Genomic DNA, 26,196 nt, shown 5'->3' on the forward strand with positions numbered 1-26,196 from the left:
GGATTTTCTTCAGAAGCGTGGATGGAAATGGAATGCAATACGAGTTTGAGGAAAGAAGAAATGAAACCAGGCAACTTGCCCATCCATGAACCATTATGGCATGTTGACATTAATAGACTTTTTTGGGGGCGGGGGGCTAAAAAGCAGTTGTTTACATGTTAAAACACACACAATGGTATGTGAGTTGTGAGCATTAGGCGGATTGACGGAACGCAAGGACGGAAGCGCTTTAAAAGGACGAGGACTGACGGGGTCGGGGGGGCGATAATTTGTATGGATAAGGATTGAGGGGAAGTCGGAAGGGTACCCAAGTCGCGGACGGAGGATGGACAGGCAAAAAAGGGCCAAGTGCCCAGCTCTGATTAGGATGTACCGTTTGAAGGTAATCACCGCGCTTCAATATTGAAATTTAGGAATTTCACTTCATACAAAAAATAAATAAAAGCCGAATGAAAGTTGTTAAAACAAACAGTTGTTCAAGATGAATTGCAAATGCATTTGCACTAAAATGTTAAATACAAGTGAACATCTTTTGGACAGTGATTCTTTTGCATAGCACGAAGGGATCCCGCTGGCCACCGGTGATACTTCTATCACGCTTTGTCTAACCTATTTGAAAGTTACATGCTAGTGTCTCACACAAACTTTGGACTTCATGATTCTTACAGCGCTATGTGCAAAAATGACAAGCACTTGTAAGATCTTTGGACGTGGCATAGAGACACTAAATTCCAGTTTTTCTCTGACAAGTCCGTTTTTATCCTCCACAATCTTATTTACATCTCACATTCCTGCGTCTCTATCAATGAAAAGTGACCCACTTTTTCATAATCTGCCCGACCTACTGACTGACCTCTCTTCCTCTTCCCTACTGTTTAGTCTGCAATGCATGAGCTCACACAGGTCAGTCAGAAAAGTGAAGGCTTCAGCCTTCGTTTCACTTGACATGTTCACTCATGCCTAGCATGTTTACTTGACAGCCAAAAGTTGTTGCAGAACGACATTTTTGCCTTCAATTTTGTGTGGACGCTGCTTGGACATTCTGAGGAGATCAAGCAAAATACGTTCGGATATGAACCGTGCGTCAATTCATCGAGTTATCACATCAATTGCATTATTGAACGCAATAACGTTCACGTGAGGTCTAGGTATCATTTTTGTCTACTTGGGGTCGGCAACCTGAGTTTCGACTGTTGTTATGTGACTTTAAGTGTGTGTGGCTTTAAAAGGCGGTGCCTGGCCTGGTGCGTGACGTGGGTGTCGGTGAATGAGAGTCTAATGTCAAATGAAGTCATAGCTAAACAGCTCTGCGAAAGAAAAATAATTATTTCGAGCCTTGCTGTAATTGAATTATTCCATATTATTCGATGAATCGTTTCAGCCTGAGATGACAACAAAAGTTGTCAAAAATCTGCTACAACTGACATTACTCTCTGAGAGAGATTCTCTCAGCAACAGTTTGTAGTTTGTATTATCTGCGTATGCACTGCATCATACTCAGCTTTTTCTAATATCTTCCTGCAGCCATTTTGCTCAACACAGGATTTTATTTATTTTTTTTCTTTTTTATTACAGTTTTTTTTATCGATTTTAATTAAATTGTGCAGGTTTTTGGCTTGTTGCACAGATGCTGCAATCATTGCAGCTCAACTGTGTGGCTGTGTTCTTGACATTTGTGATTTGTCATTCTGAAGCTACGCCACAAGCCCCCACTTTAAACTGGGGTGCAGGGAAAAAAAAAACAAAAACCTTGTTTTCACTGCTTTAAGATTGAAGCATGACAGAATGGATGGCAGGAAGTCAGTGTGGTCTGATTTAAAAAAAATAAATAAATAAATAAATAAAAAAAATTACAATAAATGTAAATGGTGGAAAAGGTGAATGGCGGAGATGATAATGTGGAGAATGTTATCATAAGAAAGAGAGAGGAGTGCGATAACGGTGAAATACACTAGATATCTTAAGAAGTAAAGATAAGGGCTCTTACTGGCTATCTTGGATAAAGCTTGGATGAAAGCTGCCTCTTGACAAAAAGCACACTGAATAAATAGAGAAAATACATGAAAAAGACGAGAGATTCGCCGTGGCGATGGACAAGGAGAGCCAAGAGATTGCTATTCAAAGAATAAAGAGTGATAGGCACGGCTTGATGGCTGACTGACAGACGAGGCACTTTCAAGATAAAGAGGATGAGTGGCGTAAGAAATGAGTGGAGGAGGGAGGGGCTGACGTCAAAGTCACCTAAAGTAACCGGTGTCATCTCTGTGGCGAGTTGACGCTCGGGTGAGCTTCTCGGCGACCGAGCGGGTCAAGGAGCCACTGAGATAAAGATCTGCATGTCGGCTGGATGATGTACCGTACACGTGTTGGCACACTTGAGTTGGACCACTTTATAGCACCTTTTTCAATCAGGAGAAAAGCCGTTGATTTAATGACCCGTTTCTGGTTTCGCAGTGCAAGTCTGTGTGTACTTAGACTTGCGTGGTTTCATCTTTGAGATTATGTAGATATGCTACATACATGGCGTCGGACGAGCGATGAGGTTTTGAGAACAGGAATGCTTGCCGCAGCTCGCAGGCTTCATCAGCCATTTTGAAGAGCATCATTTACAGTTGGCTAAAAAAAAAGAAAAAAAAAGTCATCCATGTTTACATGAAAGTATCGCCACACGACTGACCTGGCTTCTTCCTGAAGGTATACAGTATGTCAGGCTAGTGAAATGGTATCGGTGTCATAGTATTGGACCATTTGTATGAGTATGATGCTACAGTAATGGCTCTGACACTGGTATCTGTATTAGTGCATCCTTAATTAATACCCCTTTTCACTTTACTGGACACTGGAGAGGAATTATAAGCATAAATGAAACCGTTTTGTTTTTGGTTGAGATGTGACAAGCCTGCATGAAGTTTCAACATAGCACATTGTCCGTTTTCATAAACGTACCCGTTTCACTTTATAGATGGGGAAAAGAGCATATACACTTTGAACCACGTTTTCAACGTTGTCTTATTGCCGCAATTCCATCTTTGTTGTCTGAACCTGTGGGTGGAACAAAGTGTCGGTGCCCGAAAAAAGAAAAAAAAATTCCCCCCCCCCCCCAAAAGAACAGCGACCTCGGTTCAGGCTTCCATCCATCCATTTCTATGCCTCATTAGGGTCGCAGTCAACTGGAGCCTATCCCAGCTGACTTGGGGCCAGAGGCGGGGGAATTTTTACTGTTCTGGCTTTATAAAATCAAGCTGGATACATCGAATTTGTGCCTGGCAGTTTGATCAGGGCAGTAGAGACAAACACACTCAGTTTAGTCAATAAGGAACAAGAAGTCAAATTTTTTTTTTTTTTTTTTTGTACCGTAGAAGGAAGCTACAGTATGTCCACAAGCCATAATACCGGTAATCATTTTGACCAGGGGTCTTCAATCCTGTTCCTCGAGGGCTGATGTCATGCCCGTTTTCCATCGCTCTCTGCTGCAACACGCCTCATTCAAACGATCAGGATTGTTCTCCAGCTTCTGCAGTCCTTGCTGACTATCTGATCATTTGAACAGGATCAGGTGTTTTGCACCAGGGAGAGCTGGAAAACGGGCAGGACACCGGCCCTCGAGGAACACGATTGAAGACCCCCGATTTAGACAATTATGAAAGGTTTTATTTGCAACAACAGAGTTTGTGGCCTTGCTCTGTTTGCGTGGAACATTTGCACTTGTTTCCCCACACTGTTCAAACACTCCACGCCACATTTTTCAGTTTGCTTGCTGACAATCTGTCGCCAGCAAACAGCCGAATCATGCCAGACATTCTAGCTTAGTCACCAACTGTCTAGTGGCAGATATTTCTTCCCTGAATGTTGGACTGTTAAGATGGAAACGCCGGTGGCGGTTCCGCCAAACGTGTGACGCCCATTCAGTGTCTCCATTGTTGTTGGAGGATCAGGTTGATAGACGGGTAGGAAGGAAATGAGTGATCAGCCGAAGGAAGCGGTCACAGGATAAAGCCTCTAAACATGGCCTCGTGGGCTTCTGTTTGAGAAGAAAGAGCACGGACTCCTTTAATGCGCGTGTGATTGATAAAAGCGGAGCAAAAATGGCACACACACACACACAAACAAAAAAAATTCTCACATAAATCCAACAGTCTGTCACCTCTGATTTAAAAAAAAAAATAAGATAAAAAATAAATAATTAAAAAAAAACAAAAAAAAAAACGTTTGTCCAGATCAGATCAATTCATTAACATTCAATTTTCATTGGTAGTCGATTAAGGGCATTTAAATTCCCATTCTTGGTTGCTTTTCTTATTCTGGGCAGTTGTTCAAAAAATACAAAACGACTGAGCAAAAATGAAATCAGTGTGTGTATATCTCAGTGTGAGTTATACTGCTGTCAGTTCTGTCCAGTGTCGGCGTGTGTCACTTATGCAAAGGGGCAACATGCAGTATTATTGTCATTTACAGTAGTCAGGCAGGCTGTGTTCAAATTCAACTCATATCCGAGAATTTACTGCCATAATCAGGAATCGGCTAACATGTGCGGCCGTTCAGCGAAACGTTGCTGGTTGGAGCCCACTCGGGGATGACAACGTTTTGGGATGGCAGTAGGGCTTTCGAACTGGAGGGGTTTGTTGGAGAGATGCGTGCCTTCTGACGTTTCTCCTCATGTGTGATCGGCACGGTAGAACTTACATCTTATGTTGCGGTTCAGTATAAGATTCTGTACTTTCTTTTTTTTTTTTTTTTAATGAAGTGCGGGAAAGCCAAATTTCACAAAAGCAAAACTCAAAACATTTAACTTAAAATTGTATCCAAGCTTGTTGCCGTGACATTTGGGGTTCATCCAACAAAAAAAAAAAAAAAACAACAAAAAAAAAATTACAGTGTGCCTCTCTCTGCAGTGTGCACACAAATTAATAAAGCGAAGTCTAGCTTGAATTTCCCCCTTGACGTATTAATGAAAGAAATTACATTCAAATCCAAATTGAAATGCAGTAAACAAGACGTTAGATGGTGTTGCATCGCATAGCAGCCACTTCATCACCACCCCCACGGTGGCCATGTGATTTTTAACAGCAATGCTGAGAGGGGCTGAATTCACTTTGCACTGCTCAGCAGTTGCTCTCTTCACATATCCATAAGTGTGACGTTTCACACTGGCGTAGATCCGATCGCAGGACGCGCTGCAGCCACAACTACTCTTGTGTTCGAACTGCACCTGTGTCAAAATATTGTAATGCAATTATTATGAGCTCTATGAAGCCCCGTTTATCGCTTGGGGATGTCTTCCCGACTCACTAGCAATGGGTGAAAATCCGCAATATAGACAGAGCAAAACAATTGGGATTTTATATATACCGTATATCTATCCATCTATATCTATATAGAGATCTACATCGAAATCTATAGGTCTATATCTCTGTAGTTATAGAGATCGATATAAGGATAAAGAGATGGATAGATTAAAGATGCTGGTCTCAATTCTTCATCTGCCTCCTCCTTTGTTCAGGAGGTTTTGCGCCACCTTCCAATCAACTTTTCATTTTGCCCGATGTACTCTCACTGCCCTTTGTGCCCTCTCCCTGCGTTTTATTTAAAGCTCTTTGTGGCTCTCCCGCGCCTTCATGCTGAACGAAGCCGATCCAATTTACTTAGCATTTGATGAATTCAAGTGTGATCTTGATTTAATTCGACCCAACTTTGTGTTCTTCCGCCACCACCCATGGCGCACTGATCCGAAAGCAACTTCGGTGACATCATCTGTTGTCTGGAGCGCTTCCTACCCTTCTGAGCTTCCCAGTTCTCAGCTCTCGCAATGCAGGAAGAGAGACCCACTCAAAACTGGATCAGATCTGCGGTTGGGGTTTGACGACGAGCTGCATCGTTTCCATGGCGACATTTCCTGTTTGCACATCAAGTGAGAATGATGTCACGACTTGAGTCTGCCGTTTGCCTGTGTCCCCGCTACGTCTCTTAACAGTAGACAATAATTCAAAAAACATTCTTTCTGCAAAGGCGCGTTCATTTTTACATTGCAGGAAACGCCGTTTATCGTAGGGCTTTAGGGCTGTTTTTTTTTTTTTAATATAGTTTTACCCCTCCTACACAAAAACAATCTCATGGACAAAAATGCCATATAGCAGGGAAAAAAACGATAGAGTGTGAAACCTTTACCTACTGTGATGTCCGGTGTGTTTATTAGCCAACGGTGTGATTGTAATTGTACGGAACGAGCTTTAGAGTTTTACAGCGGCTTCCCGCTCATCTTAAGTCGTGCCTCGCCCGATCGCAGATTGATTAGTTGCTGGCAAACATGGCGTCCTTTTTACTCAATGTGAAGTCTCACTTTGTCAGGGAATTCAATCGGGCTGTTATCAGACCACACGCTGGAGAGTTTGCTTCAGGACCCCGGCGAGCAGAGATAAGAACTCGGATAATAGAGAGTGCCGCAAGGACACGGTGTTTCTCGGTGATGTGTGAACACCAGCCATAATGAATCACCTTTCAACAAAATGATTTCACCGCACAGCTTTTCCTCGCTCTATTCTAGTTCATTGTTCGCTCCGTTGCTTCAGAGCGCCGATTTTTAAGCAGACTTTTTAAAATGGGGTTATGTGGTGAACTGACAAGTCTGGATGCGGTTTTACTAATATCCATTGTTCCTAACGAGTGAGTATTGTTGCCTGCTCGGTTTGTGTGCCTTGCTGCTCTGGGTGTGTTAAAGAATCAGTTGTTTGAAGGTTTATAGTTACCATTACCAACTATACTAATGTTCGTTAAAGCGAAAGTCAACGCAAACATATTTTTTTCAAGAATATGTTCTAGGCAGGCCCACTAGTTGACACAGGACATTCTGATTGATATTGCGTTTATGGAATATAGCAAAATGCAACCGTTTTTAGCCATCTCAGGGGGCGGCCATTTTGTCACTTCCGTCGACTGAAAATGACATCACAGTTGCTCAGGTAACAACCAGTCACGTCGAACCCGTTTTCTGAAGCCGAGCCATGATTGGCTGTTATCAGAGCTCTGAGCAACCTCCATGTCGTTTTCAGTGGACAGACGTGACAAAATGGCCGCCCCCAGAGATGGCAAAAAAAAAAATTTTTTTTGCCTAACCCATACTCCACAAACAAAATATTCATCATATTGCAGTGTTTCAACTATGCGCAGACCATATTCTTAAAAAAATATGTTTGGGTTGACTTCCGCTTTAACCAGTTCATGGTGTTTCACTTTAGATGCTAGCATTAAACTAGCACACTTTCATTGACGAAATGATTACGCTAATCTACTATTTCCTGACTGCGAGAGGAGGGGTAAACATTTGATAAAAACTGTTTTTATACGGTATCGGCAATTTGTAGCTATGATGGGTGGGTCTGTAACCGTCAAACCGGGCTTCACTGTAATTATCTTTGGCACCTGACAATTGCTTTTACGTCCTCTCTCTTTGGCGGCTTCTTCTGTATTGTCTCCTGCTCTGCCGTCATGTTCGATCAACAGTCTCATATATCAAAGGAACATTGTGCTTGTCTTCTCATCTTTCATCCAGCCTCAAGTTATCCATCGTTTCATCTGCTCTCTTATCTAATTCACATTTGCCTTTTTTATTTTCCTGGCTTGCCTCCGGGCGCCGTGCCCAGCGCCGAAAGTAGCCGGCTGCTCGTTGGCCGACATTGCGGCACGCCAGCGCGACCGACCTCGTCCCGCAGCTCCTGTCCTCTAAATGACGGCCCAAGTTAAACGAAATGTCAAAGATTTGTGGTTCTGATGATGTGCTACTAGAATCAAACCCTTTGTCCTCCCCTTCCTGCCCGTGCGCTCAGGTTTTATGTTCAATTTCATGGTGCTGCACCTTTTAAGGAGAATGGATTGTGACAAAGTGTATCCAAACTTTAGATATAAACTTATGCGCACGGTGGCGAAAGTTGGGAATGAAGGCACTCATCCTAAACCAACAAGTCGAGGATATGCAATGTGTGCAAGATTCCCCCACGAGAAAGTCCAACCTTTATAAAGTGCAAGGCACTTGGCAGCTTTATGTCATCTGGTTATGTGTACATGAAGGTAATGGTGTGTTGCTAGGCAACCTGAAGTGAGGCAAGTGACACCAAAGTGGCAAAGGGTCAAAGGGAGAACTGGTGATCTTGCTTTCACTGGACGTTTATCGCATTGTAGAATGAAAACAAACCTACAGTATTTCTTAATTGAGCAACAGAACTGTTGTGGGCCATGTGAATGCTAGATGAAAAATGAGGCACTCCTGCCAGCATCTGATTAACCTCAAATAAAGGTCAGGTGTTCTAGGAGGCTTTTTCTTACTTTTATTTTGCTTTCTAGCAGAAGCCTGAATGTTTTGCACCAACTCAGACTAGTAATTCCGAGTTCTGATTCCCATTTAACATGAGTTTATTAGAGGGTGTGCACACATATGCAACCACAGTCTCTTAAGTATTTTTACCGTTTATCCATCTACGGGGGCGGCCATTTTGTCTTCTGTCGACTGAAAATGACATCACAACTGCTCACAGTGACCAATCACGGCTGACCTGTTTTCTGAATCTGAGTCGTGATTGGCCGTTGTGAGCAGTTGCGATGTCATGTTCAGTCGACAGAAGACAAAATGGCCGCCCCCTGAGATGGCTAAAAACGAGTGGATTAACACTTATTCCACAAATGTATCAGAATGCCCTGTTTCAACTAATGGGCTTGTATAGAACATATTCTTGGAAAAAAAAAAAAAAAACGTTTGCGTTGAATCCCACTTTACGAAAACTGTGATCATATATTTAAAAAATATGACATGAGATCCGTTTTGGATTCCGCACCCCAAAATTAGTTAAGAACAGCTGTCAGACTTGATTGAACAAAAATGTGTTATGTAAATGATCATTATGTAGAATTATAATGATGTCCGGTGTAAAAGTTATGAATAGAAACAAGTTGCTGCGACTTTTCCATCCTCACCTCGTCTTGTTTACAACACGCGCATCCTTGCTGCTTGGCATCATGACTGTGAGCCCGAGATGAGGATTAAGCGCCTGTGTCATGTCTGGGGAGCGGCTGCAATTCCCTAAAGCAAATTGACAATTTGCTCAGGAGTAATGACACGGCTGCAGGAGCATCACCGTCACTTCCTCCTTTTTTTTGGCGGGGGGGGGGGGGCCGAGTAAAAGAACAACAAAAGGACGATGACATCTTCAGTGTTGAGCATCAACTGGCTTTTGTGGCTCCCATCAAATTAGCCTTTCACAACCGAGTGAATGGGATGATTGCTGTGTTTGGAGATGTTCTGTACCTAATTACCATCGCACAAACTCATTTTCTGGCTATCTGATGCTGGATTCTCGCTAGGGAAGGCTGCATGCCACACACCGACATGGACACCTTTAAATGAGGGAGCAGTGAGATGAAATTGATTTCAGTTATTTTAATTGTACTCTTTATACAAGAAACTTGGCTCCATTACTATTTGTTGACAGGTCTTTCTCTTTTTTTTTTTTATAGTGTTTGATTAATAAAATGGAATAAGCACGTTTTCTTAATGGTGATTGACAGCATCCGCCACGCTTGTTCACTCAAGCGTGGCTGAGAACATGTAACTGCGGTAACGCTTTCTCTGCCATTTGTCCCTCGACTTTTTGTGCAAGTCGTGACAGCTTTGCAGTGAGTCACAGCAGGACAATACAGAAGGAGCGTTTCCTTGCCAGTTCTTCAATCATTTGGGATTCGTTTGGGATCACATGCTCATTTTATCACTGGTTTCCCTATTTTGTTCGCTCGAATCTTGGCAAAAACACAGCAAGCGGTTTGTTTGTCACATTAGTGATGGGAATTATCGGAACTAGTGTCAAAGCACGCCCAGTGTTGTTGCTCTTAAAGTTACAGCGTTTTTTGAATTTTCTTTTTTTTTTTTTTTTTTTTTTGCGATTATGTATACGATATTCTCCTAAATGTTGTCAGTGTCATCATTTCGTCACGTGAAATGATGATTTCAAAGATGTATGGCCATTGGGGGAAAGGTTCTATTGGTCTTTGTTTATTGCAGGCGTCACTTTATGTGCCCTGTGGCCTTCCAGAAAAAGTGTCACCGCTTCGTTCATATGCACTCGAGTTTTCTCCTCCTGCTTTATCTCCCATGACCATTTTTTTTTTCTTTTTGAAGGTGCAAAGAAAGAAAATAAAGCTACATTTATACTGTGTTCCCGTTGACCGCGGCAGCTCCGATTCAGGTCACCGTTCAAGAATAGCTGACAGTACGTAATCTGGTGTAACGGATACAGTGAGAGACTGTAAGACAACTTGGCAAGACTTGAATTCGGAAAAAAATAAATGGGACAAAATCCCAAGACCTATGACGTTTCAGGAGAATGTAGAGTGCGAAACGATTCGAGGACAGTTCAATTTGAAAGTGGAGCAATCCGATTCGGTTCGACTCAGTGGACTTACGATTCGATTTGATTTGGTACGGCTCGGTTCGAGAAGGTGTGATACAATTACTTTTTTTGAATGAACTCGTCGGTACTGAATTAATTAAATACGTATCTCAATATATTTCAGAGTAGAATGATTCAATTCGATTCTATGCACTGGCATCTTTTAAATCAAAAAACGATTTCCCGGTTCAAACACCCCCGATTAGCATCATTAGCTTTTCACAACTCGTACTCGGCTAATGACGCGGCTGTCTCACGTCATCTTTTAACTTATTGTTAACGTTGTGTCGTTATTCTGCTTCATCATTGTTATGATCATTAAATGAAGCTTCCCCACATTTATTGTCTGTTGTTACCATGACACCAGAAGTGATCTTACGCCTGCAGCTAATTGCAGCTTCTGGTAGTTCAGCATTAACCTCTGGTACTCTGGTTTCCTGCTGTTTATTCTGCGGACAATTACTGACGGTTTCTTCCTTCAGATGGCGTACCTGCATTGAAAAGTCTGATCTGATATCCCCTTTGCTCTACCTACTTGATACCTCACTCTCATCATTGCCACTATTGAGTTACTACCTAAGGCTTCTACAATCGATGATCGAGCTTCAACATTGCCTTTTTATTGACAATTAGGAAGGTCTCAGATGCATTGTGAGGGGGTTATTTAAGAGCTAGGAATATTTAATTATTAAAGGACAAAAATAGCCATGAATAGTCCAAGAACCACATTTGGTACGCCACACTCGCGCCTCATTTTTTAGGCGATAGAAACGTGATTCCTCCCAGTCCAAAAAAAAAAAAAAAAGCACACACAATAAAACCGTAAAACAATGATGAAAGTCACTCATTTAAAGCTAATATATCATTGCTGTAAAATTAAAATGGTTGAAAAATGTAAATTGGCGAAATTAGTTTGAAGGTCATTTAGCAGCTGCTTGGATAAATTTGGTACCGGTATTATGAATAGAAACATGCCCAGTATGCATTATACAATAATTCGGGGGGGAAAAAAAAAATCATGAAATGATCCGATCAGAGATTTGTGTATTTAGGTTTTATATTTCCATTTGCTTTATGGTGCGCAACTGTCATCACAAAGTGAGGAACCTTCATAAAATACCCCAAACTGATTACGAGTTTATAAGTGAGTCTCTCTTCACCTCCTGCTTACTCAGCTGCCCCTGCATTACTTCAGCTTTTTTTTTTTTTCTTTTTTTTTTTTTTCTTTCTTTAAATTTGTTCACGCGTTTGTGTGAATGGTCGCCCCGAGTGCTCACATGTTGGGCCCGTCTGCAGCCTTAATCTGCCAGGCTGGCGGATTATAGCGTGCTACTCTGCACTCTCGCTGCGTGTTTGCACGTGCGGCGTGTCAGCTGGCACGCACAACTTTGTCCTTTTCGGTGCGTCAAGCGGTGACGCGCGCGCAGCCGGCACGCAGGAAACACAATCTCTCTCCTTTCATCGGCCCGGGTGCTTTTCAAGTCTTCACGCTACAGTGGGAATCGCCGATGGGCTCATGTTTGCGCCATCGAACTGGGGCGGTGTCCTCTGTGCTGGTGGAGAGGTGCATTGTGGGAGCAGCTTTGAGCATTGATCTCTTCGTATTTGTTTTGGTTCATTCACTCAATAATTAAATGAGGAGATGTCTTTTTATTTTTGTGGATCAGGCTAGCTTGCAGCACGTCTCCTGCACACTCCTTTAAGCATAAGTCAACCCAAACATATTTTTTTCCAGAATATGTTCAACGCAAGGCCAGTAGTTGAAACAAGGCGTTCCGATTAATATTTCATTTGTGGAATATGAGTTAAAAGGGAAGTCAACGCAAACATTTTTTTTCCAAGACTATGTTCTATGTAAGACCACTAGTTGGAACAGGGCATTCTGATAAATATTGCGTTTGTGGGATAAGTGTCAATCCACTCGTTTTCAGCCATCTCTGGGGGCGGCCATTTTGTCTTTTGTCAACTGAAAATGACATCACAACTGCTTACAACGACCAATCACGGCTCAGATTCAGAAAACAGGTCAGCCGCGATTGGTCGCTGTGAGCAGTTGTGATGTCATTTTCAGTCGACAGAAGACAAAATGGCCGCCTCCAGTCATGGCTAAAAACGAGTGCATTTTGTTGCTTAACTCATATTCCACAAACGTAAAATTAATCAGAATGCCGTGTTTCAACTAGTGGGCCTGCTGGGAACATATTCTTGAAAAAAATATGTTTGTGTTGATTTCCACTTTAAGTAGCAAAATTCTCCCCTTTTTAGCCATCTAAGGCGGCAGCCATTTTGTCTATTCTGTCGGCTGAAAATGACATCATAGATGCTCAGGGCTCAGGTAATGACCAATCACGGCTCAGCTTCAAAAAAACGGTCAGCCGTGATTGGTCGTTACCTGAGCCCTGAGCAGTGACAAAATGGCCGCCCCCTCAGATGGCTAAAAACGGGTGGATTAACTCTTATTCCACAAACGCAATATTTATCAGAATGTCTTCTTTCGACTGGTGGGCCTGCATAGAATATATTCTTGAAAAAAATGTGTTTGGATTGACCTCCCTTAAAGGACTTTTGTGACAGTGCAGAACTTGCCGCAGGTTGTTGTGAAAATGGAGGCGAGAATGAACGATGTTTCCATGCCGTCTATGAAACAAAGCTCTTCTTGTTATTCTTTGTTGATTAGATGATTTTGAATTTTCGAACATGCTGGTGGCATTTTGAGTCCAGATACACTTCTTTCACGTCGCCGCTATGCTGGTTTACCTCACACTGCCTCTAACGTTTTGCACTAGTTTCACTGGTGCGACCAACATTTTTTTTCTCGATTAATTGATGTCACCTTTTGTTTCATGGACATAAATGGCTGGTCCTCACAAGCAAATTATTCCGATGAACTCCTCTTACCCGTTCTCCTTTTGTACGTGTACACTCCCCTCCAAAAGTATTGGAATGGTGAGGCAAATTGAAACAAGCGATTTCAATTTTTTTTTTTCTTTTTTTTTTTTTTGTACATGTGCGCGTGCCCTGACCTGTGATCCTGTCAAGGATCAGCAGGTTGTTTATCGCTTTCAGGTTGGCGCCACCTGCTGCGTCGCCACCTGCGAGAGCTCATGCTTGGAGTCCTGTGAAAAAGTGTGTGTGTGTGTGTGTGTGTGTACTTTTCACACCTTTTATTCACACTTAATCCAGAGAAGCAACAGAAGCAAAGCCTCTCTTTCAACTGAGACCTTCGCGCGAAGTCCTTGCTCCCTGGTGTCCTCTGCCTCGTTTCACCGGCCACAATAAATTATGGACACACACATTGGAACGACACCACATGTGTGACTAGGACTTGATGTGTAACCGACATGAAAACCGGAAAAAAACAAACATTTATTCGTCTTTTTGATGATTAAAAACAATTGTCACGGTTGAAGTATTTGATGTCACGCCATTTTATGTGACGCTGACACCGAGATTCAAACCCCCAAACACAAAACAGTGAGTCGAATGTGATAAGCGGCGCTTGGCCGCGCCGCCCTTGTGTCCGGCCTGCCCTGTGTGAGGCACCGGAGTCGTCTGTGTAATGAATGTGATGCTAATGAAGTACATTAGCATCATTTGAGGTGTTTTCAGACACACCGCATTCCTTGTGCGTGTTTAATGATGCTGAGCTGGGCAAAATTACCGGCACCTGCAGTTGGCTGAGGTGCCTTAATGACGCTTTATCACATGAGTCAGCGCAGTAATTCAAGCAGCTGTATGCCATCATTTCACCTAAAAGTGCTTCAAAAATAGTAGTGGGGCTGCACAATCGATTATTTGACCAGTTATTCCCCCGATTCATCGAGTAATCAGCTAAAAATTGATTCTGCATTATTAAACACTAAAATATGCTAATGTAACGTGTCGGTATTATTGTTGTCCACGAGGGGTCGCCATCCCCGCCTTTGACTGTAGTGGCTGTGACTTTGAGTTTGTATGGCTATGAAAGGTGGGGCCTAGCCTGGTGAGTGACGTGGGAGTCAACGAATGAGAGTTTAGGTTAGAGGCTGGCTGTTGAACGGCTAACCGTTGGCCTGGCCGGCAGTTGTGTCCATTGCGTCTTGTGTTTCCGGCAATTATATTGTTCCCGTTTATTCAGTGAAGCCATTGAAAATGTTTAAAAGCGGTTTCAAACACAGTTACTTCCTGAAATGGCCAAAATGCGTACCGGTGCAGGAACATGATTTTAACATTAAAACATCATTTTAAAAATACTTTTGAAAGAAGAAAAGAGCAGTGTTCAACCTGCATTTAAAGTTATGTTTAGTTATGTTTTAAATCTTTGTTCATTCATATTAGTCACTCTGATAAAGGATACCAACACAGAGAAATAACTGCTTTTTTTAAGGCTGATTTTTAGGGGGGGGTCGTATTATACACAGGTGCGTGTCATTCATCGGACTTTACAATAAATTGAGCTATCGTCATCAATCTTTTTATCGCGTGGCGCACATTTTTTTTCTTTCCATAATGGCTTGAAGCAAGATATATAACGGCCAGAAAATGTCAAATGTTAAATATTCAGTTCGATTTACACTGCAAAAAAAGCATCCATCCATCCAACCAGAACTGCGTTTGTGGTATTTTAAGCCTGACCGTTGAAATGAAAGCACTCAAATGTCTGCAAGTAACCAATGGCGCAAGTCAAGTCGGATGTGCTGGGCGCACACTGACTTTGTGCGAAGGACATTTGAGGATCACTGTCAACTTGTCTCATTCGTCTCAGCATCTCTTTTTTTTTTTTTTTCCCCCTCATCAAAAGTCTTCCACCTTTGCTCTTCTTGTCCTGCCTCTTCTCCTTCCCTCCTCCTGTTTCTGCTTGAAGTAAAGAGCACAACTCTTCCTGTAAGGCGCGGATGGTCGAGAGAGAGAGAGAGAGAGCGAAAGCTAGCAGGCGGGCGAGCGAGCAATGCTTTAAAAAGAAACTCAGCCTTGGCCTGTGTGACAACCAGCTCTTTTCTTGCAGCAGGATTTATCTGTGTGACAGTAAACCACTCCAGACAGACTATGACTCAACACAGAATGTGCTCTGTAGCACTCCAGTCAAAATAAACTTTTACGTAACACCTTATAAATCGGTGAAATATTTAGCAGCCGCCACGGAGCTGCATCCAATCTTTTTTTTCTTTTTTTTTTAATGTTCTGTACAAAAAGTGTCATCACTTGCCAGCATTTCTGGATGAAGGAATACTAAAAACTGCACTGAAATCGGAAATTCTTCGCCGAAGTGGGAGGCCATGACGTACATCGCTGCCCTCGAGCGCGCGCGTGTTAACGCGCATCGTCACAGTCGACATGCGAGCACGGCGACGTGTACTTTTGCTTGACGTCAACCAATGCCGCCTCTCATTTTCCATGCGTCGGACCATTGGCGCAAATTCCATCAGCGTTCCTTGAGCCACGGCGAGCAACATCGGGCGAGCAACATCGGACGAGCAACATCGGACGTGCACACGGCGGCCAAGCCAGGATCACACCTGTCCAAAACTTGACAAAACCATAAAAGATAGCCGGAATGGTGTGGTGTCCCGTTTTTGGAGTGCAAATGAAGAAATGAATGTCGGAAATGTCACGTGTACGTGCCGGCGCAATTGCAACTAATGATTATTTTAATCATCGATTAATCTTGTCAGTGATGTTTCGATTAATCGCGTAAAAAAAAAAAAAAAGCATGTTTTTAAAAAAAATAAAAATAAAAATTCTATGTTGTTTTGTGGGCGGCGCGGCGGTCGACTGGTTAGCACGTCCGCCTCACAGTTCAGAGGTCGTGGGTTCGATCCCGGCTCCGGCCTCCCTGTGTGGAGTTTGCATGTTCTCCCCGTGCCTGCCTGCGTGGCTTTTCTCCGGGTTTCCTCCCACATTCCAAAAACATGCATGTTAAGTTGATTGGACTCTCTAAATTGCCCCTAAGTGTGATTGTGAGTGCGGATGTTTGACTGTGTGTGTGTGTAAGCGCTATCGATAATGGATGGATGGATGTTGTTTTCTTGTCCAGGCTTTTGTAGTACAGGAAATCACATCCCAGTGGGTCGATAGCGTGACTTTGGATTGTTTGAAGAGGTGCACGCACGCGCACCGAACTCGACGCGCGCATGTATGTCTCTTATCGCTGTTTGGGTGTGGAAAACCATTTTAAGTTGGATCACCTTGAATTAGAGGATTAAAGGATTACACACTTCTCTGGAGTTTAGATAAAAGATTCTTCGGTTCATTATTTTGGGGGGAAAAAAAAAAAAAAAGATACAATAAAAGCGTAATCGTCAGCTAAATTCACTCCATTTGTTTCCCCTCGGTCGTTTTTGGAGGTCGCGTGGCTTTTGCAAAGATGACGTCTTGTGTGGCAGGAGAGCCTTTGACCTTGGACTGTGTAAAGAATGAAAAGAGGAGCTGAGATGAAATGGGAAGAAATTGGAGTGAAATTAAAAAAAGAAAAAAAATCGGGGCAATTCAAGTACTCTTATACCCTCGCGTGTGGGCAAGGAGAGCCACAATTACTGTTGCATTTGCGGCCATTTATTGAATTGGGCAAAGAACTCAACGCACAAAAGTGAAAGGAGACGACTCGTAAGGAGCTGCTGTAGGCCACAACTCACGCTCGCGCACAAAATCACCCGCCCAACTCCGTTCCACTCCCCACTTCTCGACACTAGGTCACGCCCCTTTAGAGGCACGCATCCAAAACACAAATACTACACTATGTACAGCGCTTGGACGTGTAAAGTGAACAGTTTGCAACCCCGCATTCTATTTTCTTATCTGTTCACGCGGTGCATGTTTTATGCAGTTCTCCCGGAACACGTTTTGGCTTTCGTGACACGATTTCCCAAGCGGAGAACCTTCACATTTTACCCTCGTCTTCAAAATGGATGACCTCTCTTTGCACCGGCCTTTCAATTAGCGCAACCTGCAGACAATAAATCCCGCCTGGCGCATCTTGTTACAGGCCGTTGTGGCTTTGTCTGCTGCTTCACGTTGCACTCACGTCCCAGCGCCAGACAATTCATCAGGGACGAAAACGTCCGGATCACTTGGATGTTGCCAGATTGAGCCACTTTCATGTACTACAGTGCATATAAGAAGTCTTCACACCCCTGTTCAAATGACTGGTTTTGGGGATGTAAAGAAAATCCATTCAAAACTCTTCCTACGATGAATGTGATCTGAAATGGGTTGTATATAATTTTACCCCAAAAAGTCGCTTTTTTTTTTTTTTTTTTTTTTTTTTTAATGAATACTACCTACATTCATTGTGTTCTTTGATTAGGGTGTTAAATCACATGGTGTTTTATTTGCCTGACATCATTTTATGCACAAGCAAAATTTTACGATTTTATACAAGAGCTGAAATTAAAAAAAAAAAAAGTTGGAAGTTTAATGAAGAGGAAACAAGTGAATTTGAAAAATACAACTTTATTCTCATAATTTGACACCTTTTATTCTGGAAAAGATGCCTCTGTCCTCTTTAAAAAAAAAAAAAAAGGAATATTTCTAAAACAGTGTGCCTTTTGAATTTGAAAAATGGAACTTTCTTTTTGTAATAATACATCGTTTGTTCTCAAAATAGTGCTTCATTCCCATGCAGGTTTGTCCAATTTATTCTAATGATAGGTGATAATCATATCAGAGTTTTGAATTGGCTCAAAGCTGAGGTAGGGAGGAGTACTTGGTTTAGTATGTTTTTTTGTTTTTTTTTGAATTGGCGCACCGGTTCCCGTTTGTACAGTCTGTATGCACTTTTTTTTAAATGATACGAAATAATTTTGGGTAAATTATTTTGTGGGCTAATGGGCCTCCGGGGAGGTCCAGGGACCTCACTTTGAAAACCAAAGTTATAGATTGATGAACAGCCAGGGTTGTAATCGTTTTGGATTAGCGGTAGTTTTCATTATACCGTTAGTTAGTTGTTATTTAATTTGGACTTTTCAGTTTTAAATTCATTTGGTTCGAGCAGGTTTGTTCATCTTTCACTTTTTATTTTGTTTTTGAAAATGCTTGATTTTATTTGAGCTTATATTTTAGTTGTGTTTTTTTTTCCCCATGGAGTATTTGTCAAGTGGAAAAAGGTAATTAGTAATAAACTACAATTCTCAAAGTTTGACCTTCCTTCTTAGTTTTGAAAATGTAAGATGTAGTTTCAGTTAGCGTTGTTTTTTGTTGTTGTTGTTGTTGTTGTTGTTGTTGTTTTTTCAAAGCACATTTACTTCACATTATGACTGAAAATGTTTCCTCACAATTGACGTTTTACACATTTCATTAGTTTTCATTAACTATAATAACCTTGTGAAGAACCCAAGCAAAGCACCTAACAGCGCAATAAAGCAAGCATGCGTGCATTATCAGCAGCTCACCCGCACACTCGTGATTGCGGCTCTTCCGGGAACTTAATGAGCTCTTCACTTTCGATTGCTCTCAAGTCGTTTTGGCTATTTTTTTACGCTTCTCTTTCCTTTTTATATGAGCGTTTCCGACCAGGGTGTTCACATTGGGAGAGTCGAACAGACACTTGGCGATGCCTTGACGCGCGGCATTAACGGACCCCGAAGCACACGAGTGGCTCCCCCCCCCCTGCTCTCGGCTGCAAGTCCGCAGAACAACTCGTGTTTTTCTACAGGGCAGCTAATGAGCCAAAATGCAGTGCGGGTGACAAAAGGGGCATGTCTCATTTGTCCGCGCGCGCGTGTGTCAATGCGGACACGATGCAAGCACTTCCCTCGAGGTATTCAAACCCGGTGATGTAATCTGCTCGAATAATGCGGCAATGAACTGGATCGGTGTTATAATGCCCGGCATTGCCTCAAGTCCTTTGGAGAAGTTGGTAGGCGACGAACAGACAAGCACCAGTTCCATTCTGGGGCTGGGGCGTTTTAACGTAAAGGAGTCCTCTTCTCTCGTGTTTGCGTGGTCTTCCGCCGCTTTCCAAGATAGGGTGTCACCAAAGCCTGCTAAGCGTCACGGTTTATTTCTGTCGGCGCTATATTTAGCTTCTCGCTCGTAACGAGCGCCAGTGGCGCCGTTGTGTAGCAATGCTTATATTTTGCCGAACGCTTGGCCCGTGCCGGTCTGATTATTTCTTTCCGAAAATCCTTCAAACATCAACCCACGACTATTCTCGCCAGTTCTGACAGAGAGAGAGATGATAAATCCTACGTGCAACGTTTGGTTGTCCTCATCTCGTTTAGTTGTGTTTCTCTCTATTGGTAATCTCCAAATGTGGTACATGGGCTCTCTCAGTACATTACATTTGCCTTTTATTTCGTTCTTTCTCAGCCTGACTGATTAATCAGCCAGCCAATATTCGGCGTTATCATGATAATAATAATAATACTAATAATAATACTAATAATAATAATAGGCCTCAGTTTTGCCGATTAAACGCCGATATCAGAGCTGGGCATTTTACTAAAACTCTGCGGTGCGTTTATTGCCTTCCGTCTGCAGCCGCGGGGTAACCCTTGATCCGCCTTGTCCGTCGGCCCAAATAGTAATTGCCTCACACTAGCAACGACACATACTCTGTTTATATCATACAGTACATATATTGTTGGATTTGGAGGTGCTTAAACGTGTCCCACTCCCAACGTGTTGACATTTGTCTTCCCCATCTTCGGAAGTGACAAGCAGAGCTTTGCCACCTAATCTTTATCTTCTACTCAAAAGCTGTGCAGATCTCAAATCCAAAGCCACGCAATGCTGCCATCTACAGGGATGGGTTAGTCATTACAGCGGTTTACAAACCTGAACTTTACAGACGTTAAGTCTTTTTTGAGGTGATACTTGGTGTAAAAGGTTCTGATTCTCTCGGAAGGCCCTTGTAGGATACTTTTAATGTTCGCGTCAAGTCGTGCGTGCTCCCACTTGTCTGACGTCAATGTCAGCGCAGAGGAGAGCCGACGCCGCAGATCGTTTTAACGCCAGGAGAGCGCCTCTCGTTAATATCAAGTAATTGCGCCTCAAAGTTGAGGTTAGCGCGCTCGAGTCGGGGTGAGCGCTCGTGTGATTTCTCATGAGCGTGAAAGTGTCGTCTCGCACTGCAAGGACGGACGCACGTGTACAGACGCAGGTGAAAGTGTGTGCGCGAGATGGATGCTGCCTGCCCCTCCGTCCTCTAAACATGTCACTTACAAAGACGAGTCAATTCCACTGATTACTTGCGATTTCATTCAGTTGGCCCAAAAATGTGTTATTGTCTACAAATCACGTACAGGTATCGTCGTTCCTCTCTATGCTGTCATACTAAAAAAATCAAGAGTATTTTTGAGTATGAAAAAAATGCGACTTTTTGAGTTGAGTAGTTTTGCCACACTTGTACAAAATGACATACACTTATCGAAAATGAGTCGCGTTATCGAAAATGAGTCGCGTTCAAGAGCGGCAGTGTATTTGTGTGTTTGCAATTTGCACTGCTTTAAATTGGCTAGAATGACATGAAAAGTGACAAAGTGGGGACGCGGACCATTAGTATCCATTTGTGAGGGGGGGAAAAAAAAAATGAATTTGACAGTATTGGTCAACAAAACAATATTTTGTTGAACCAGGACGGAGTAACCAGCTCGATAACAAGCAAACATGAAAGGTGACGCGGCAAATGTCGTCAAACCCCATTCCGCGTATTCGTTGTGTGATTATTTATTATTCATCACGCATTAGCTCTAGCAAACCATGGCGGTCGAGTTAGCGTGCCACGCGCTGACGGCTAGCGCATTGATAAATCCACTTCCTGTTACTGTAAGCAGACAGGAACAATCTTAGAGACCGGCGCAAGTATGTGCTTTCCCCACTTTGCTCACATTTGCACGTCCATTGGTTGAAGACTTTTTAGCCCTGCCTTGCCTCTGCTCTCTGACTTGGAATCTTTTTTTTTTTTTTTAATGCCCCCTACACCCCCCCCCCCCTCCCCCTCCCGCCTCATGTTTGAATGACCTCCATTGTTTTGACGCTCCCCCACTGCCAGCCATTGTGGTGGGGATGTGATGCATGCAAAAGTGAACTAAGCTGTGCGCGTGCGCGTCCAAAGTTTCATCAGGTGGAAGGTTTGAAGGATTTGCGGTACACACACACACACACGTCACATCGCAGGACATCACCAGATCCTTTGTTCTTTTGGCTCTCTGTCGACATTTAGCACATTCTAACAGGAAAAAAGCGAGTCGCCGGTGTAGTCGCCGGCAGCGCGGCTTCGCTTCCCACCGGGTGACCGTGACTGCGGGTGCCAAGGCCAAAGATGGCGGCAAAGCAAAGACCGTAAAGCCTCAGTGAAATCACTCAACGTAAACCGACGACAGCCACACGAGGCTCATCAGTCTAATTTGCTAGCATGCTAGCCTGCATGGCACGTTAGCGCAAACGGACATGACATCACTCATGAGCAAGTATTGCCTTTACAAACAATGCCTCGACACAACACAACGTTTGATATTGACCATCCATTTTCGATTCATCGTTACATCCCTGGGTGTAAGTATTTCAAACGTGCAACATTGTACACTTGACCCTTTTTAGTCATCTATTTAAAGATTCACGGCGCGTCCGCTTTGTGTATGTTTTTAAAAACATATCTAACCTTTGCCCCCCCCCCCCCCCCCCCCCCCCCCGTCCCCTTCCTCTCCCAGCGGAGCCTCTTCCCCTGACGGACCTGTGTCGCCGCGCGGCCCGCCTGGCCTTGGGCCGGGAGCGCCTTCAGGAGATCGAGAGCCTCCCCCTGCCCGAGTCCCTGAAAAATTACCTCCAGTACCAGTGACTGACACCGGCGGAACCCACTGGCACCTCGCACAGCCAAGCAGCAGGTGGGCAAACGGCAGCAAGGGAAAGAAAGAAAGCAAGCAAGCAAAGCAGGACGGCGAAGAGGTCCCGAGTTAGTGAGCTCCAGGTGAACTCACCGACACATGAGGAGAGCAGTGTCTGGAGCTGCTCTTGCCTTCATTTTGGGACTTCAAGTGAATTGTTCAGGAGGCCGGCGGAGGGAAGGTGGCGACGGGGCACCGTCGCCACCTACTGACGAGAATAGAAACTGTGCCGCGAAAGCGCACTAATCCAAACCCTGGAGGCCTTCTTGATGAGTCGGCGAGCGCCGATGCAGGCGACATAAGGATGGGAGCACACCATGTTTTTTTTTTTTTTTTCAATTTTAATCTCAGCGACCAAAAAGCTCTCTTTGGGTTCCAGACGTCAACATGTTACGTTGAAGCCCTTTGCAGACGTGTGACAAGGCTGGCGTCACGCGGCTTACGTATTTACCGGGTGAATCGAGACACATTGAAGCACAGCAAAGAGAAACCTGATGGATTTGTTTGTTTTTTTTGTTTTTTTTAGACTGCTTTACCCATCACGTCTTAATTCTTTGAGGAGATGTACTGTTTTATTGGTTCATTTCAATCAACACGAAAACAGTGAACTTTAGTAGGGTTTTAATGCATTATCAGTGAAGGTATTAAATGGATTGAAAAAGGCTGCTGGTCTGATCATTACTTTTGTTAGGGTCTTTAAAAAAAACAAAAAAAAAAAACTGACTGATTTGGAATGTGATGAACACCACGTTTGTGTGTGCGCGCGTGTGTGTGTGTAAGACTACTACTGAGGAGTAATAGGACCATATATATATATATGTATATATATGTATATATATATATACATACACGGTGTTAGGCTGTTGCATTTACGTCCATCTACTTTCAGTTGCTCTTATCCTCATTAGGGTCGCGGTTGAGTTTGAGTCGATCCCAGCCGACTTTGCAAGAGGCGGGGTACACTCACGAAGGCAGCCAATCACAGGGCACACAACCACACACACGCCGATGAATGATTTAGTGTTATGCTATTCATTACGTGAAATTACGACTATGTCGTGAAAATTAAGAAAGTCTCATTGCATATTTTTGTAATATTGGGACATTTTATTCTTTTAATAACCTTAAGAATATTTTTCTCGAATACATTTTTTTCTTGTAAGATTAATTTATTATATTATGCATAACGTTCAGACTATTTTTGTAATTTCATAATAAGTATAAACATTGTGTTCTTATAACGTCTCAATTTTATTCTTGGAAGGACCAAAAAAAACTTTCCCCCAATCCATTTACAGTATTATAAATTACATAGAACTTTACTAACAAAAAATGAATGTCAGACTTTTAAGACTTCCTAAATTAGGTTTTAAATGTGACTGGCTGTTTGTCTCTGTGCATCCTGTGATTGGCTAGCAACCAGTCCAGAGTATACCCCGCCTCTTGTCCTCAAAAGGTCTGCTGAGATGAATCCATTAAAAAAAAAAACAACAACAATTTTTTTTAAATGTATGCATGGGGAAACAAAATACTTTTTCCTTGTGAAATACATATTTTTTTCCCCCCTCATCATTATATGACTAGAGTCTCATTTTCACCATTTTCATTTCTTGACACACTTTGGCCCTATAATCAGCCGTACATTCCACCGACCACTTTAAATGCTCCTCTTGAAGCCAGCCGCATGTCTGAAAGGGGCTTCAACAATGAAAACAAATTCCTTTAATGTCTCTTAAGTTGCACTGGACAGGACACTAAATGTATTTAGACCAAAGTATTCCATGCCAGGAAGCCATATGGAGGTACACACACATGCAGTATGCATCCAGAGTGTGTCTGGAGTTGTCCACTTAGGTGGACTGGAGACCCCCATTGCAGTGTCGTGCCCGCAGTAGGGCGAGGTTATAGAACTTTTAGATATCAGACTGGAAAAGTTTTAAAGACCACAACCGACGCAGCGGCTCTGCTAATTAAGTAACTCTGATGAAAAGCTTTGAACGGACGTACAAACATGACCTCTTGTGCCGTTGAACATAACACGCACACACACGCACGCGCACGCAGACACACTGTAGACCAATTACGTTTCATTTCTGAAAAAAAGGCTTGAGTCACTTTTTTTTTCTTTTTACGTTTGAGTTTGTATTAATATTATTGAGTGCGGAGTCTGATTCTGATGTCAATAGTTCTTTGTTGATGTTTTTTTTTTTTTTTAAACTAATCATTGATGTTACATTCAGGTGAATTTATTACAAAGATGCTCGTAATGAAGGGAGGAAAATATAAGTGTTTCTTCAATGCTGCTTTATTATTGTTATTATTATTATTATTATTATTATTATTATTATTATTAAAGATGGCTGGTCTGGCTGTGTGTCCTTGTAGAATGTATGGAGCGACGGTTGTCAGATATGAAATGTGAATAAAAGCGTAAAGTGAATTTGAGATCATGTCTGCTTCAATGTTTTTTTTCTTTATTAATGATTTCTACCTTCATGGTGTTGGTGGCACACAAATAAATATATACGCTTTCATTTGAGAGAAACACAGATTCATGTCTTTGGAAAAGATATTGGCAATGAGGAATGTGGGAGCGAAACTGTCACAATGGATTGTCGCCAGTCGGACGTCCATGAGTGTTATTGACCACGCAATACTCATCAATAAAAGGCCCAATAAGATGCTAATTAGCAGTTTGCCCTTCTTAATCTTGGGGGAGCTGTCGAAAAGCACTGGACACACATAAAGCAAACAGGGCTGCAAAAATGAACCTATCAATAACTGAGTCTATCTATTTATCCATTTCCGATATCCGCCTATCCCATGGTCGTTTTTTACAAAAAAAAAAAAAAAAACGCTTTAAAATACATGTTTTTTTTTCTTCCCAAAAAACTCCTTAATATACATGTTAGTTTTTTCCCCCAAAAAATTTTTTTCGTGGAAAAAAAACCCAAAACGCTTTAATATATATGGTCGTTCTTTTTTTCACAAAAAACGCATTACTTATACATGGTCTTTTTTTTTTTTTTTTTTTTTTTTTGTTAAACGCTTTACATTTCACAAAAACGCCATGGTCGTTTTTAAAAAGAAAAAAAGCCTTACTACACATGGTCGTATCATTTCCTTTCAAACAATGCCTGTGAATGATGCGTTCGTTCAGCATTCAACATGATGCTAACTCTTTGTTTTTGTTATCACAACTTGTTAACAACAAGACGACCATAGTTGAGTGGTCAGAGTCGATGACTGTTACCTGGATGACCAAGGTTCAATTCCAGGCTTACACAGTTTACAACTGAACCTCTTGTTCGTCCCATAATTTCACGTTTGATATGATGAATTACGGTTACAAATTGTTGGCATCTCATAGTGTTTTTTTTTTTTTTTTTCAAAATTACGCCTTACTATACATGGTAATTTCTTTTGCCCCAGAAACGCCTTACTGTACATGGTCGATTTTTTTTTTTTTTTCACAAAAAACGCCTTACTATACATGGTCGTTTTTTTTCACAAAAAAAACCTTACTATACATCGTCGCTTTTTTTTTTAATTTTTTTTTTTTTTTTTTTCAAAAAAACGCCTTACTATATACATGGTCGTTTTTTTTTCTTCATAAAATTGCCTTCCTATACATGGTCAAAAAACGCCTTACTATACATGGTCGTCTCATTTCCTATCAAACAATGCCTTTGATGCGTTCGCTAGCATTCATGATCCTAACACTTTGTATTTGTTATAACAGCTTGTCAGCAACAAGATGACCATAGTTGAGTGGTGAGAGCAAATGACTGTGACGTGAATGGCCAAGGTTCCATTCCAGCTTTAGACAGCTTTTAGCAGAACTACTTGTTCGTCTCATATTTTCACATTTAATATTGTTTGATATGATGAATTAATTAAAATTAATAATCGTCAACCCAAAAATAGCTGGATTAGTCAAAAAATCTTTTGTTAAACTAGTCGGA

General features: G+C 42.3%; 1 protein-coding gene across 1 annotated transcript in view; it reads left to right on the forward strand.

Annotated features, from left to right (window-relative positions):
• Positions 1–24,653, forward strand: part of spsb4a (splA/ryanodine receptor domain and SOCS box containing 4a) — a 38,164-nt gene extending 13,511 nt beyond the window's left edge. The window contains 1 exon segment of the mRNA XM_086044082.1: positions 22,058–24,653. Within this exon segment, the coding sequence (XP_085900208.1) occupies positions 22,058–22,185 (128 nt within the window). The 3' untranslated portion in view covers positions 22,186–24,653.
• The last annotated feature ends 1,543 nt before the right edge of the window (positions 24,654–26,196 follow it).

This window comes from Filicampus tigris, chromosome 10 (genome assembly GCF_054856515.1).
Source record: "Filicampus tigris isolate MCC_2025a chromosome 10, RoL_Ftig_1.0, whole genome shotgun sequence".
Lineage (NCBI taxonomy): Eukaryota > Metazoa > Chordata > Actinopteri > Syngnathiformes > Syngnathidae > Filicampus > Filicampus tigris.